Below are 17,280 nucleotides of genomic sequence, written 5' to 3' on the forward strand. Positions count from 1 at the left end.
TTCTAATTTTTCAGACAGTGATTGGGAAAGCGTTTTGCAGCAGTATGACCGACGCGCTCCCCCTCGCACTTGTGTTTGTTCCTAGCTTGGCAGGTGCGTTTCCTGCTGTAGCTCACATTTGCATTTGACAGAGACGGCTGCATTATTTTACAGTTAAGTGTGATGGTACTGTTACTCCCTACTAAAGACAAAGGGTGTTATTGGGCAGTACTATCACAGAACACAGAGGACAGCAACCTGGGGTAACACTTAACATGGCTTTGTCCATTTTGATACATTTGCTGTTTAAATAACAATATTTTTTTTTTACTTTTTTAGTTTTTTACTGAAGGCCAATATATGAAATTAAACAAACTTTGCTTCTTCGCATCACCTTATTGAGCATCCTTGTAATGTTGGCTTATATATGAAGGGGTTTGTAAGTTGACCTTTGGTGGTGGCTGAGTGTCCGAAATAATATAAATGAGGTGCCCCCCTTAACCCAAAGTATGGCAGAAATCTTGCAGCTCATGGTGAGGTGTCTTCATTGCTGTGTGATTACAGAGGACTGTGGAACAGTGGAAGTCATTCAAAGTTCTGACGTTCTGATTCCGTGTAACCCTTGGAACCACACTTAAGTGTTTATGACTAATTGTTTATTTAAAGATCTCATAAAAAAATAAAAATAATAAAAGCTGCTAAAGTTACTATGGGGCATTGCTGCGATAAACCCTGTCACCCATGCTTAGCATCAGACATTGCCCAAGCATCCTGTGACAGCTGCCTGTCAGGGCAAGCAAAAAGAACAGAAGGGGCATCACACAGGGGGAAAGGCGCAGAGTTTCAATAGCAAACTCTCCCTGGAAAGGAAAAAAAGCTGTAGTTCTAATTGAAAAAAATAAAAAAAACGTGATTTTTTTTTCTCCACAAACAACCGCCACCATCACCCCCTCCCCACCCCCTGCTAAAATGAATCCGGAGTTGATAATCGTGGTCTCTCAGCACCCATTAGCTTGATAAACAGTTAAAGCAGCATTAGAAGCTGACAGCTGGATCAATGCTGGATATATGAGAATCTCAACTGGAGGCTACACCGTGCAGCCCAGCATACCCCTCTCTCTCGTTTCCTCCTAATTTACCAAGCACCTTACTCCAGAGCACTGTCCTCTGTGATACAATTGATCTTAAGATGTCTGTTTAAATGGTGGATCTACTGGGGCTCTTGGGTGGCTTGGTAATAAGGACACAAGACGCTCTCTCATATAAAACTCTGCCGTTTCAGAGCACAGGCTTGTGCTAATGAAATACAGAAACAATTTTTTTTTTTTTTTAATTTAAGTTAAATTTAACCACCTTTGAAAGCTTGCTCAGTGATGTGCCCGGTTACAATTAACCCCCACCCCTTTTTACTGCCCATCAGAAATGCAGTAATTATCTCCAGCATGCTCTATTATTTTTATTTTATTTTATTAGACAACTTAATCCGTGGCATCTGCAGTTACAACAAACATTATGGGTGCAGGGTTTCAGATGGGAAGAGGCTAATTTCAGCAAAATGAAAGATAAGCCTGCACATGGATTCAAATTGGAAAATATCTACTGCACATCGCATTGCAATTACTCGGTTATTTTGTGGTGTTTGTCATACATTTTCTTGCTGCTTTCAAGCATTTTGAGCAGTACAGTTGTCTGTGTATTGATTCCATATAACCGAAGCCCAAAATAATATTCTCTTAATAAGCATGCCCCAGTGAACCAAGACATATTATTCAACACCAGTGCTATGTATATATTTTTCTCTCTTTTTATTTGCAATTTCTTATCCTACTAAAACTAGATTACTTTCCCCTCATGGTGATCTCAGTAATAGATTCCCAGGGAAGGCTGTCCGAGAGGGAAGGACTTACCGCTGCTGATGCCAGAGTTTGCAATCACTGTGGCCTCGCTCCATTGGTCAGCGCTGGACACAGAGTAGGACCGCTGGTGCATCCCGTCCGGTCGGCTGTTGAAGGCAACTAGGTTGATCCCACTGGCCATCTGAGATGCAGATGTGCTGGTCGTCACTGTGCCTGAAAGGGTTAAATAATTTGGGTTTAGTAAAATCTGCTCATTGATACATACTTTGTGTGTGTTAAATTCCGCTTCGCAGGTGGACACCCCTTCAAGACCCAGGTCTAGAATTTGCACCCAAAGCCTTGACTACTTTCCAATTCCTTCACTTTGTGTAAAACCTATGCCTGGGTGTCAAAAAGGATTTGAAAAATGTGTAGCGTGCTGTACAAAACACCCAGTGTCCTCAAACAAATATATGTGGGTCATCCAGGGTAAATAGTAATTTAGAGCAGTAAAATGAAAGAGGAAATCAACATGATGACCGACATCCATCGACATATCATGTACGAATATGGAAAGGCAGACGGACAGAAGTTCAGGGTTTCCCATATATTACCAGATTCTGACTCTCAGCGACAAGTGTGACCACAATCGTATCAACAATGACACACACGTCCCTCAAATAGGAAATCAGCAGGGGGATACAAATCTACATCTAGGTTCTATTCCCATCCCCACAAATATTACCACAGAGAAGTCTTAACTGCAGTGTCAGGCTGGTCATTAAAAGAAAGAGGTGGACCACGGGGGGTTAGGAAAGGAGTGAAGTTACTGGTAATGAAGAAGTGCCAAAACCACCTGCAAAACACTACCATGGCCAGGGCCTGAGCACAGCAGCAGCAGCAGCAGCAGCAGCTCAGCAATCACTGCTCTCATCTCCTCCAGTGAATCTGCTGGCTGGAGACCGATTGCTTGTGAAAGGCCAGAGTGAGTGCCTGTATCCCGTCTTTAATATTAGATACATTATGCTCGCTAGGTTTTGCTCACATTTCCTTTGTCAAAACAGGTTTGCTTTTAACATTTTCCACTACTACTTACACACACATAATTACCTTGGGATTTACTTCGGAGAAACATCACAGCGCGGCAGTGAGTCCAACTTTTAAATGCCACAAGTCACATCTGTCTCCCTGCTTCGTGTTTCCAGCTTTTTACTTGATTAAAGCAAGTGCCAGTTTGGCTTCGGGTTGATCAAATTACTTTTTTTCAAAAACCTTCACATATAACAGTATATATATATAATTTTTATTCTGTTGATTAGCTTGAAGGAAGTGTTTGTGTACAGTGCTAGACTGGTAAAAGTGGAGACATAATGTTTTTATTGATCTCAACAGCAGGTAAGATCTTAATTCAGGGACTGCCCTCTAGTGGTGGCCATTGGTCATTGCAGACTCCATGACTGTAGACAGATACAGGACTGCTAGCAAAGCATTTAGGGCGACACATTTCCATTCTAGATATACTATGCTGAGACCACAAGGCAATCCATTAAAAAAAAAAGTAATATTTTATCCACCAATTAATGTCTATTTTGTTTACATTTCTTATCTAGGATAATTTCCACTCAGGTATTTTTTTATTATTATTCTTTTTGATCTTGTAACTGCTGACTTACCAGGACCCCCGGTAGATAATTATTGTCATCCCATCACTTCATATCATAGGCCCTTTATGTTTCATATTAAAACTTTCAGTGATTATATAACAAAATCTTCTGCTCTCAGTCAGTCAGTGACAAGCATTCATAAGTAAACATGGAAAATCAAACACACAACAAAAACATTTAATCAAAATCTTTGGAAACGATGGAAAATGTCAATAGCATCAATTAGATATATTTTTTAATTAAATATTATGCATTTTATCAAGGTCATCTTTCGAAACAGAAAAACTGGTTCTAATCCCTCACTATTTGTTGTGAAGACAAAAAAACATATATATAGACACACAGACACACACAAACACACAGACACACACACACACACAAACACACAGACACACACACACACACACAAATACACAGACACACACACACAAACACACACAATTCCAGTCAGACAAAACTCCACACATGGTGCAAGACAACAAACTAAATATTTTGGCTTTTTTTTTTTTTTTTGGAAGGCATATTTAGTTCTTAAAAACGTCGCCACATCATTTTATCAGGAGTTACTATGTTTGTGGGGACATTTTCTCAAATTTTCACCACACATAGGTAGTAATACCTGCCCACCTACACACACACACACACACGTCTGTGGAAACAAAGTAAGCAACCACTTATTTTAAATAAGCTTTTTGAAGTAATGCAGGTAATGCAAAAATATAAGAAAACTACCTGTTCGTGTGATCTGTCACAGGTTATATGGTATGATGCCTCTGCCAGCCTAAATCTAGAAAATGAAATGTCGCGTCTCAATGTAAACACCTGTTAAATGAACACACCAGGAGCGCTCGTATATAATGACCACCTTTCCTAGACCCGAACGTGCATAGTCAAACGAAACAAAAAGAAATAGATGAACCCTTACATGCAGGGCAAGTTCCGTTTCCCCAATTCCAGATTACATGTCACTGGCACAAGGGGATTACATTCACTTCAGAGTCAGCACAATGCCAGCGGGGAGAACCGCAGCCTGTGATCAGGACGCTTTGGACTTAACGAAAAAGAGAAACAGAAGATCCCAGTGGACCACACAATGTGGGGAGAATGTATCCTTAAGTAGAGCCAATGAGCTGTCATTCTACACAGCCAATTACTTTTGTACGTCTGCCACTCAAAGAGTAAAAATGACTGGACCCATTAGCTCAAAGCCATGAGGTTCTGCTCATACTGCACCCCAGGCTCATTAATCCAGGGCAGGGCAGGCAGCACGAAACACTGAGACACAGAGGGAGAACAGAAAGACAGGGAGAGAGAGGAGCTGGAGTGATGTACACACATACATACTCTCACACTGGTGAAACAGGGCAGAGGCGGTGCCTCAACCAGCGTCCATGAGCTCCGCAAGTGAGCGTCTTAACCACTGGGCTCCTGTGCTGGTGGGGTTATAGAGCGTCTCACTCACGTTACACTCAAAGACCAAATACCAGCCATCTTCAGTGTTCCCTTTGTGGTAGGAACTCCAACACAGATAGTCTAGTCTGTATTAAAAAAGAGCTTTACAACCCCCTGTAGAGAGCATTTTGACAGTGTTTTTGGGACAGACTAGGTTCTAATACATCCTTCTAGGATGGGTACGTCATTGGCAATGTAGTGAAATAAAATAAAAAGTACTGGTTGTTTTTCATGTTACTTAACTGAAAATGATCTCTACTGGGGGCTGAGGTTCATCATCAGATTTGGTGACAGTCTAAGAGGATCTCAAAGTGGGGTCTGTAATTTTTTGCTTGATTTGGTTGATTTTCCTAACCAAGTAAAGTTAACTGTAGTAGTTGTCCACACTACCTACATACAGATTCCTATTATTACTATTCTTTAATTTTAATTTAAATCACATGCTTATGAAAGGAGATTCCTGTTAAAGTCAAGCACACATGAAAAGAGCTATTACAAATAAAAATGTTTTTTTCTTAGGACTGGAACAATAAGAATATTTTCCGCGTGAATAATGTGGGTCGCTCCATTCCAGCATTCACACGTTTTTTGGACATGATGAACAAGACAATGGGATCCTCAAACCCAGTGCTTTAATAAAAAGCATCTGCATCTCTATCTCTCTCTCTCTCTCTCTCTCTCTCTCTCTCTCTCTCATTAGACCTCATTTTCAGAGCTGGCTGAGTGGAAAGAGAAGTCTCATTGTATTAATATTCATGACAATAATTACTATTCTGGGTCACTGAATATTCATGCTATTAGTTTGGTCTTTCTGGCTTCCTTACATGATGTTGCGCTCATGGGTTAGAGATACAGGGAGGGGGGGGGGGGGTGCTGCTCGGTAGAGAGGGGTCGCTCACCCCCACTGAACACGCGTCTGTGTTTGTTTTAACCTATCCCTGGAAGGGATGAGTTCATGGATTAATACCTGGAGAATTGTTTAATTAAAAAATTGATATATAAATATATAAACAATGAAATAAATAAAACCAGTGACCAAAGGGGGCAGAAAAATCAAAGATTATTAATGAAAATCAAAGAGCCTTGTTCTCAGGGGCTGGAGAAGCGCACGCTAGTTTGTAAATGACCCCGTGGGAGGCTGGATCGCTCACCTGGTGCCTGGGAGAGCTGCAGGCTGCTCATGTCCTTGGTCAGCCCGTTGGTTTTGGGGCTGGAGAGGGGGGCACAGGCAGAGATGGCACGGGGAGGCCTCTTCCCTGGCACCTTCACGGTGGTGCGCAGCAGGTCGATCTCCTTGCCATGGACATTCTGCATGTAGTCCTGAGGAGACACATAGGAGAGATTCACTGACACTGAAAAGGAGGCTTAGGGGTAAAACACCAGGCCTGACCTCTCCTTATTACAACAACTTTCACCCAAGTTTTAGTTTTATTTAAAATTTTACTGTACGAACCGACTTCAGTTTCTCAGCATTCATTTATTAATTTAGATTTAAATAGGTTTCCCGTTCTGAAATCTCCTTCACAACAAGTGTAAATGAGCCTTAAAACTTGTATTTCTGTTAAAGAAAGTAAATAGCAGAAGTAGCAACACACAGTCTTTCAGCATGCCAACCCGTCAGGAGACAGTCAGGGTTGCAGACCATTCCTATTTTTCAATTCCAATTCCTTTTTAAAATCCATTTCCAATTCCCTTTTAATCAATTCCAACACGTCATTGATCAAAATTACAATTAGCAATAAGTATTCTGTTAAAATGAGCTTGTCACAGTGGTAACAAATAACTTAAATTGAAGCTACTGCTCGTCAATTAAATTGGATTCAAATTAAATTAATATCAATATCAAATATCAAAATATCAATTCCAATTTCTTTGATGGAATTGGAACTGGGAATTAATTTTAAAATGGAACTGGAATTGAAAAACAATAATTGACCCCAACCCTGGAGACAGTGGTTTCATGCTACTGTGAACCCAGCAATGTCCAATGTACATTTTAAAAGGACAATAGTTCAGTTTTGCTATGATAATTACCATGCTAGCAGTTCTTCACACAACCTGGCACACAAAACACATACATCTTTTCTTGTGCATGATTTCTAGTTCATGTTAAAGAATTAGATATCACACCGGCACCTGTAACCAGTACCAACCCACACTAATACTAGATAAACCCTCCCCATTCTCTGATCTGCTCCGAAGCAGGGACCAGACGCTGCCATTGTTTTAAGGTGCAAATCCTGCGTGTGTGACCGAGCAGGCAGGAAGGGAGACGGGCAGGCAGGAGCTTGACTTAATTTGTGCAGGAAAAGCTGCTCACAGCGCTGACCATGAAACGAAACAGGAAAAAAGAAGACGAAGAAGATGAGCCCCCCCCCTCCCTCCCTCCCACACCTTTAGAAAAGTAGACGAAAAGGCAATTCAAAGCCAAGTGCTCTTAACGGCACATAATAAGCCACTAGAGAGCTTTTAGGGACGGGCCCCAGAAGTGCCATCTCAGACCTCAACAGCATGAAAGAGGCAATTCCAACTCGATCTGCATTTTGTGTTGTTCATCATCTGCACCTCGTAAATGGGGGAGGCTTATGAGCTGGTATTAAGGAACCCTCTCCGGGAAAGAATACATTCGAAGGGGGGGGGGGAGGGTATGGGGGAGTAAGGGAGCGGCTGGACATCAGTGGATATCTTGGCTTCTGCCGATACAGTTTGTGTTGTTTCAAATGCTTTTTTATTTTTATTTTTTTTTGTAGTTTGCTTCTAATTATGTTGCATCTATTGCCATCCACTTAATTATCTGCATTAATGTGATTTCTTTTCGCATAGTCAAGCAATTAAGAGCTATGATTGAGTTTCATTCAATTAGCCTCAAACAAACACGCTAATTGATGCCTCTGTTGCCGATGAGATGTGATCAGGGAAAACCTGCTAGCTGTTGAGAGTACTTGACAGGGAGGGAGGGAGGGGGAGAGAGAGAGAGAGAGAGAGAGAGAGAGAGAGATAGAGAGAGAGAGAGAGAGAAGAATCACTCGTCCTTTTGATCCTTGACAGGCGGCAGTGCCCTCTCACACTCTCCTCAGCGACGCCTTCACACAGATCCAGTTCCTTTGCCTCATGTTTTTGCAGCATGCCTTTGATGGCTGTGTAACAGTGGCAGCCCATTTTGGTGTCCGAGGCTTAGCATGTAGTTCTCTATACGTTAATAAGCTTTCCTAGCTGTAAAGCCTCACTGAGATGCTGTGCCGTATACAGAGCCATTGAATTGTGTTCAAACTACAGCATCTGAGGACTTTAAGACACAACCAGCACGTCGGTTACTGCAGTGCTTACTGTCAAAAGATTTAAGTGAAGGAAAGTAGCTCATATGTTTGATTCCAGTACCTCTGGACTGTGCTACTCTATGTTGTTGAACTTATCATGTAAATCAGGGGTGTCCAATCCCAGTCCTGGAGGGCCATTCCACTCCAGGTTTAACAGGTAAAGTGCGATAATTAAGAACTTGAGGGTCTGGGTGCAGGTTTAATAGGTTCAATTAAACAATTAAGAACAGGGCTGGAACGAAGACCAGGAGTGGAAGGGCCGACTTTGTACACCTCTGATGTAAAATTGTCCACTAATAAAACTAAAACACTACTGAAAAATATAAATACACATTTACAAATAACACAGTTCTGTATTTTGGCAGTCAAAAACGTGTTATTTCCTGACATCAAGTTCCAGACCCAGCAAAGCAAGTGGAGAACATTGAGTGAACTGCCCCCTGTCCAGACGACAGCGATCTGGCATTACGCTGCCTGGCTTGCATGTGCTATGCAGCGGTGAGATCATTTAACTACCAAAGAAATAAATCAATTAACACGATTCAATCTGGCAAATACAAAAATATGAGGATTCAACATTAGCTTCTATGTTTTTAAGGCAATGAAAAAAACAATAAAGTCTGCTTTGTTTGCTTGTTTTTAATTAAATGGCCCACAAGGAATACAAAAATATTGACTACAATAATAAATCAATGAGAAGAAATAAAGCAACTACCAGTGATCTGTCTTTGGTGAAAGTTCAAGAGAGACAAGAGAAACTTAATAGATGTGCAAATGTCCTAAAATACATAATACATGGTTGATGAAATATGCCCTCCTTGGTCATACACTACAGTTATAAATGCTCCTTGCTTATGTTGTGCATTTCAGAGTATACGGTTTATTACACTTTTTTGTTCGCGGACCACCTGAATAATTTTTTGATCTCGGCAGACCCACATAATAAACAGTATTTGTGACTGAAATAAGCACATTAAAAAAAATCACTATAATACTAAGAATTACCGTAGATTTACCTTTCTTTGTGTCAGTGCGATGGGTGGGCCTGTTTCTGTGAGCAAAGTTATTTTAAAATTGGAGTTTTAAAGAACATTTCTAGTTTACTTTTCATTAACAAGAATTTACAGAGATGGGAAAAAAACTGACTGTTTTATTCTTAAATTGATAATTACAGCAGAAATTGATTTCTGTGAATTAATAATCTGTGAAGTTACATTACACCCATGAGGTACCAGCTCAGTCGGAGCTACGTGTCCAGCTATAACCTTTATTTATAAAATGAATGTTTGGATGCTGCATGCTGATTGGCTGTTGAGGATTTTTTACTGTGCAAAATAGTACAATGCATGGCAGAAAGCAAATCCTCCGTTGGAAGACAAAAAAAAAAGCAAGAGACACAAAGATTTAACAAGTCAACAACTTAATGAAATCATTTTCTGTATCTTTTCATTATCAACAAAAATAATTGATAGGCATTTTAAATGCTTGGTCACTAGCAAGGCTAACATTGCGGGTTATGTCAGCTCTGTTTATGGAGGGATTGAGACCGACACGGAGGCTTCATTCACTTAAATTAATTACAATAAATGGAAACGCTGAAAACCTCCAGTTTAATGTTTACAACAAATATACTGCTTCGCTTCGTGCATCCAACCCAATTACAGCCGTGTGTTAATGCAACACAACATACGCCCTGTCGTGTGCTACTGTACAAGCTGCACATGAGCACAATACACGAAAACACCCTAATAACTAAAACATTTTAGACACTCCAAAACTATATATGATGGAGAGTTTAGACATTTTTTTACTTGGAGATATTCTCCATGTATGCACTGTCTTCCTGCATCTGTAGCTGAGTTTTTAAGGTCTCAAATTTTGGGTTTACAATGGGATCTATAAACTATGCTGCTGCGTCCTTTCTGTATCATGTAACCTTTCCACAGACCACAGATTGAGAACCACTGGTGTAGACCAAAAAGGAGTAAGATTTTGTAAAGATTTTTCTATAGTTTTTAGAACTATAAAAGCATTAGTGGGTGTGATTATTTGTTGACAAGGCAACAAGGATGAACTAGTTAACTTTTATAAACGTTTCTTCAATATTATAGGCCAGAAGGAAACAAAAAAAAAAAGAACACAACTTAATGTTCTAGAAAAAATAAATAAAAAAGAAAAAGCAAATAAAAGTCGCTGGCTGCGTTTGAATGAGAATGACGCAGCAAGCCTGAGAAGAATCCCTTGAAGAGGCCTGGAGGGACTGAGCCTAGCCTGAGAGTTAGCAGAGCCCATATAAAGCCTTGCTTCATTTACTTCACAGCTCATCCTAATGTAATGATCAGGCAGCTCGCTGCCCCAAGATCATGCAAGGCGAGGAGGCAAGGAGGCGTGACTGCGGAGGCGACACTGCCAGGGAGGGGCCCCCCCGCAGCACAGCTTTCATTACAACAATCTTTCAGCTTTGACAAGCGCCTAATGAACACAAATCACTCTTTGATTGGCTTTTACTTACTGGCACCTGCACAACTCAGAGTGCCTACGTCACCTTTATAGGCTGCTACCTATGGCTGTCATAGCTCGCGAATGGAGCATATAGGTAGAAAGAGATAGATAGATAGATATAGGCATATAACATGGCTACATCTCTTAAGAGTTTGACTAAACTATCACTCAATAGAAATAAAATGTCTGCCACTTGGGAATTGCACTACTGTTTATGTCAAGGGAAGGAAGACCTTCAGGGCTTTTGGAGATGTCACCACCACGTCGCAGCGCTGGAGCTTTTGGAGATGTCACCCCCACGTCGCAGCGCTGGAGAGGTTCCTGATGAATATGTATTAACAGTCCAGAAGGCTGTGTAACATCCCTTACTTACATGAAGGCTGGGGTGGTAGGTGAGCAGGCCGTTGTCGCACAGGGTTACATACTTCTTCTTCCACTCTTTATTCAGAGACTTGCCGCTTCTCTTCAGGAGCATACCCTGAAACAAAAGAAGCAGTGAATACAACCGCATCACTGGGAGTTACAACAGGGGGTACAGCCTTATCTGGTCTATTATGTACCCCATTATATACGTTACCAGTTTAATATGTGTATAGCATATTACATCCCCTGCAGTCACGGTGTGTATCCGTATACCATGTTAAGTTTCCTCGCTATGCTTTACTTCAAACTGCATCTGTTTTTGTTTTTTTCAAAGTCTTGGCAGGGCAATTTCTCATACCCCATACAGATTAACAAATCTTGTTTTCTTACATTTTAAAAAGGTAGAGCAGTGCACTGTTCTGCACAGGCAAAGAAAAAAAAGGGGCCTGCCCTGCAAGCAAGTGAACATCTTTGCAGCTGGTCTCTGCTAACACATTTCAAACCCTCCTGGCAGGGGCAAACAAGGGACTAGTTTAACACTTTTCAAATTAACCGTGAAACAATGACACACAGGAGCATGTACGGGATTAGCAGGAGGAAGTGTTGGATTAGTAGAAATAATCCCTTGAATGACAGCTCTTTGAATGACAGCTCCCATTGCCTGGTTACCATGTGGGGCTTATCTTGAGTGTTCTCACCCACCGAGTGAGCAACTGCACACAAGAAAACACAGCTCAGGTCAAAGCGGTTTCTTTTAATAAACCTGAACACAGCAAATACTGGAGTTATTTATAGACAGCTCTGGAGCTTTCAATGCCACTGTAGTGGCTTGGTTTTCCTGATCAGCTGGGGTGCTTCATGAACAGAGAAACCTTGATACTAATTATTTAATATATGCTCTAATGTCTGCAGGGTATTTTTATTGTGCTAACCCTCTGATCAACCCCGTTTAATCTCTTTGCCTAAAAGGTCGGGCAGGTTAAGGGCGACCCCCGCGGGGGTATTTGCTGCAGGCAGATGGCCTCCCCTCCCGATACCAGTAATCACCTAGACTCTAAACAAACTTGTTACTGTTATCAGGTGCTTACCTGTGAATGACCCCCATCACAACTGACTCTAAAGAGGAGAGCTGGATTGCTGCCCTGTGATAACCCCACAGCCCCATCAAGAAGGCCAAATAAACCAGGCGATCAAACCAGAGATCAAAAGCATCAGCCTGCAGATCCCATCAGGAGAGCCCAGGTTGCGATCATATTCACAAGTCCGTGGCGGGAGGGATGGGATGGGTGGGATGTTCCTCGGGCACAGTGGGATTTGTTCAACTGTACCTTAAGTGTGATTTTTTTCTTCTTTTCTAAACGCCAACTAATTTAAACACCTGTCTGTCCTGAACTTGCAATACATTCCCATCTCTTGCATCCACACCAATCTTTGCTCAGGTAATGCCAATAAACAATGAAAATCAGAGATTTATTTTTTCTTTGGAAAATGTACTCATTAACATTTAGTACTGTGTCAATCTAAACTGTCTTATACAAGGATGCAAATAAGACTCTGATTGTATAGCAGATTCACCCATTCCAGGCTTAAATACAAGCTTGATTAGCCACAGTGTATAGTTAACAAGCTCAGGAGAGTCTTATTAGACTCATAGTGAAACTGGGAGTGGATCAAACTGCTATGCAATAGAAGTCTTATTTCCATCCCTGTTATGAGAAGTTTTGGCCAGGACAGTTTTTTAAAATGCCACATGAGACAGACAGCTATTCAACAATCTGCTTCTTATTTATTAACATGCAAAGTGACTGCACTGCACCTAATGAACACAATCTCAGCAGTGAAGTCTGCCTCCCCAGTTAATGAAACAGCAATAAAATCACCAAAGTTCATTGACGACAAGAATGGTCGCCCAGAGGAACAAACACAGATGCACCAGCTGCAACTTTAAAGTTAATAAGAAATTAATTATGTAATGCGCACACTGTTAACGCAAGCATGGCTGCTGTACACTGAAAGTTTGAAAACACGCAAGCTTACTTGGTAAATGTTTTATTAATTTCTTAATTGCTTCACAATTCCCCAGATCTCCTGGAAGAAACACTGCCCTGTAGTAATATTTCACAGTATAATGCGCACACTTCTACACATTTCAGATGAGTTCTGATTGTTCTATTTGGGTTGTGAATACTGTATATGGGGGTGTGCACGCTTACTTCAACATTTTCTGTTACTTTTATGGACCATCAGAATGCCACAATAAATACACATGACTTGCCTCACCTCAAGAAAAGGTCGACTGAGCATTTGATAGAAGACACAGCTTTGGCCAGGACAAAAACAAACTCAGTACCCTCATATTTAAAACTTAGTCGCGTTCAATGAACTGCATGCTTTCAAACTCAAGAACGCATAACCCTGAATGTTCAGGAGCAGCGGGGTTAGCTGTGAAAGATCCCTATTGAATTGAATTGACTTTGCCTTGCTCTTTGGTTACTTCAAAGCAGAGCTTACCTTTCGTCTTAAATACCCTGCAATGTTAATGCAATAAATGTTAAGCGTTATAGGAAATCTATAGCGCAGTATCTCAGTGTGCCCAGAGGCCATGATAAAACGATGCTCATAAATTTATATTAAAACCCTGCTCAATAGCAATTATTTACCAACAAAGATGTATTGATCTGGTTAGGGTGCTGGAGTGTAAATGAGCCAATCAGTCAGAGTGGTGAGTGGAGGGATGGTGGGGAGGGGGGCGCAATGCTATCGGGGGGAGGGGGGTGCAATGCTATCGGGGGGGAGGGGGGGGGGCCCAATGCTATCAGTCTCCAGGATCGTTACGGCAACAGCGTGAAGAGTTGGAGACAAGAGCTGCATGTGGCCACAGGCAGCAGGTAGAACTGCAAGGCGACACTGTCCTGCTCCAGATCAATATAGCCTGCACCGTTCAGAGACTCTGAACCTTGGCCATCAGCAATCTAATCTCCCTACACCAATACTCCGTGACTCAGTGAAAGCAATGTTTTTTCAAAGCTGGAATCCACTTAGACAAACCAATGTAAGTTAACTTGCAAACCATGAGCAGTACCACAACAAGCATGGCAACCCCCCCTCTCAAGTGCCACGCAATAACAAGAATTAATGTTAAATTCAGTTATTTTTTTTAGACAGAGTTAAGAAAGGGTGTATATCACTCTGGGCTCTCATTTACCTTGCCTTTGCTTTCCTTTCTATCCTGGGAAGAGTAGTTTTAATTGCGTTGTTACCGACTCTGACGGGCCTGCAGGTCACTGTGAACAGAACGCAGGCTCAGAGCCAAGCTGCCCTGCAAGCTAAGCCCCGCCTGCTGCTCCTCACAGGTCAGCTGAGCAGGGTGACCCTTCTGTCATTAGCAGGCTCTACACACTGACCCGCTGTAGCGGCTACATCACCAAGACTGGCTTCAAACACAACAGCGAGACATGAGAGCTTATCACCTCGGCATCCTGATCAAACACAAAGTAATCGGCTAATCCGCTCTCCTCTCCAGAGCTTGGCAGTAAATTGCAATAACTAAAGGAGAAACATAACCCAGCTAACTGTCCGAGGTTTACAGCTGCATGCGATTCTCCCCCTCCATACACATCTTCCCACAAACAGTGAGCCCTCGCACCGCTGTTTCGTGTAAACAGAACCTTTAACCCTTTATGAGGTTTCCCACCTCCTGGCTTTGCCTTCAATTAAACAACAACAGAAAGACAAATCCTGTGCTGTCCGAATGAAGCGATGAAACAAAATCCTTAAAATATGAGATTCAGAAACACAACGAGAATATTTTACAATTCAGGGCTGCATCATCTCCTCCCTAGTGGAACCATAGTGCTGCTGAGGTCAGGAGACAGTCGTGTTCTGGGGGGATTCGAATCAAAAACATACTAGTCTCCTGCAACAGCCACTAGATCAAACTGCCTCCCTAAATAATCAGTACAGCAATGCAACTCTTTAATTGTAAAGAGACACTGCCAGTGTAAAGCAAACATCGCTGGCTTTGCAACACCTATAAGAAAAGGGCTTGCAACCAGGAGGTCCCCGGTTCAAATCTCACCTCAGCCACTGACTCATTGTGTGGCCCTGAGCAAGTCACTTAACCTCCTTGTGCTCCGTCTTTCGGGTGAGATGTAATTGTAAGTCACTCTGCAACTGATGCATAGTCTCTGTAAGTCGCCTTGGATAAAGGCGTCTGCTAAATAAACAAATAATAATAATAAGAAGGTCACGTAGAGAAACTTTTCTGCTTGCGCCTTGATCTTCTCCAAGAGATTGTGTCTACAGTACTGTGTGTGTTACAGCAAAGAACTGAGGACAAGATACAATGTTAGTTTGGGCAATGCTGGGTGAAAAATAATAAAAATCAATATGCATAATCCATAATCCTTACATTGATCTTTTTTAAACACAGACACACACGCAGACACACACCTTTGATATAAACATAAAACTGGTCCTTATTTGTGCAGTTGTTGAGTGAGAACCAGTGAAGAAACCTCTGTTGTAAGTTGAGTGCAAAAAAAATAAAATAAATTAAAACAACCCTGCAGCGTAGTAAATGGGTTTTGACGAGAGCTTTAATTTTAAATGAAGAAAGTTGCCAGTAGCAACATAGCTGTCAGCAGCAGCCAGCGTCCATTAATAAAGAGACGGGCAGAATTTCAAGGCATGGAGTCTGGTGCCAAAGGTAGCCCCACTGCATCATGCTGTGCTAAGCTGGCTGGCCAATTTTTCTTAAGTGTCCCTGCTATTTAGGATGCAATTTATTAATTTTCCTCATCCATTGCTGGAGATGACAGGCTATCATTTTACAAGTGAGGCTAATTGAATGGCACACTAGACTTCTGATGGGTATGATTTGTCATTATTAAAGTCGCACTACAGTACTGGTTCCCATTTTCCCTTTAAAAGACTGAAAACTGGGTTTATATTTGTTTTCTTACTTGAACACTGTATTGCTGCAATTTCAGTCTATTTATTTATTTAATCAAACACCAATATTGTATGCTTTAACTACTTGATATTGAACACCTTCGAGTCCTTTTGAAGTGTCATTATTACGCTTCAAGCACTATGCAGATCAAGATCACAGTACAGCTTGTAATTGTAAGTATCATCATATTACACTTACGGTGCACTGAACAAGCACTGTATGAAGCCTCTTCCAAACCACTCCTTAACTGGTTAGTACACAATGTGGCCTAATGTAGAGCTGCAGTTAAAAGATCAAAGCAGCGACACAGCAATGATGCATCCACGTTTTTAAACAAGCATTTCCCCAGTCACACCAGATGCAAAAATCAAAACCTTTTCCAAGGGATATGTATCCTCACAGAGAGCAGTACACAAGTGTCTTCACAATCAGATTTAGCTGAGATATATTTAAATGTATATGTAAAAATGTACCTGAAACACAATAGTCCCTCCCTATATTTCCAGATTCTAAAACTCTCAGTAAATTGTTTTAAAAAGTCTCATCACAATTGGATAATATATAAGTACAGGAGCCAGTCCAGTATATCACTGCTGTCAAGAACATGCAAACCCTTCAGAGGGGAATAACGACTTTGTATGAATAAAGACCCGTTACGACCAGCATCTTTAAAAGGTCAACAGCGGAAATTAGCGACATTTTGATTGCTGATACTGCTGATTTTGCGGCAGCCCTAAATGCTGCTACTGCCACATCATGTTAGGTGTGGACAGTTCAGACTGTGGCAATGTTGCTTGCAATGATGTGAGAATGGTCACCTAAAGGGTCACAGCCCCCCTTGAGAAGGAAACACATTTCAGTTCAGTGTTCAGTGGGAGCCACCACGTCTGCACATCGGAAATCAGAATAAGCACCTGCTCCACTCTCTACGACTTGGCAAGGAAAACAAGCTATCTGTCCTCCCTGTCCCAAGCACAGAGTCTCCTCTAATCCATTTAATACACACCGTCTTAAAAAATATGACATGCTTTGCTTATTAACAAAGGGTGCACTGCACTCTGTGAGGCTCAGCACTGCCCTGGAGACAGGTCCTAGAGACAGTATAGGGAAGTGCAGTTTTCTTGCCAGACCAGCTCTGTTCCAGGCACTGGTCCATCAAATCACATTTGCAGTTTAATTTTGGGGCAATCTTTGGAAAATAAAAAACAAATAAC

The 17,280-nt window shown here is 41.5% G+C and overlaps 1 protein-coding gene across 6 annotated transcripts in view; it reads right to left on the reverse strand.

The window, feature by feature from the left end:
- Positions 1-17,280, reverse strand: part of LOC117409584 (arf-GAP with GTPase, ANK repeat and PH domain-containing protein 1-like) — a 183,656-nt gene that overhangs the window by 36,849 nt on the left and 129,527 nt on the right. For all 6 annotated transcript variants that reach the window (XM_059032522.1, XM_059032516.1, XM_059032518.1 and 3 more), the window contains 3 exons: positions 11,123-11,227; positions 6,082-6,250; positions 1,887-2,048 (listed from right to left, as the gene is read on the reverse strand). In XM_059032522.1, coding sequence (XP_058888505.1) covers positions 1,887-2,048; positions 6,082-6,250; positions 11,123-11,227 — 436 coding nt within the window. The remainder of the gene's footprint in view (positions 1-1,886; positions 2,049-6,081; positions 6,251-11,122; positions 11,228-17,280) is intronic.

The sequence above is a fragment of the Acipenser ruthenus genome, chromosome 10, assembly GCF_902713425.1.
Source record: "Acipenser ruthenus chromosome 10, fAciRut3.2 maternal haplotype, whole genome shotgun sequence".
Classification (NCBI taxonomy): domain Eukaryota; kingdom Metazoa; phylum Chordata; class Actinopteri; order Acipenseriformes; family Acipenseridae; genus Acipenser; species Acipenser ruthenus.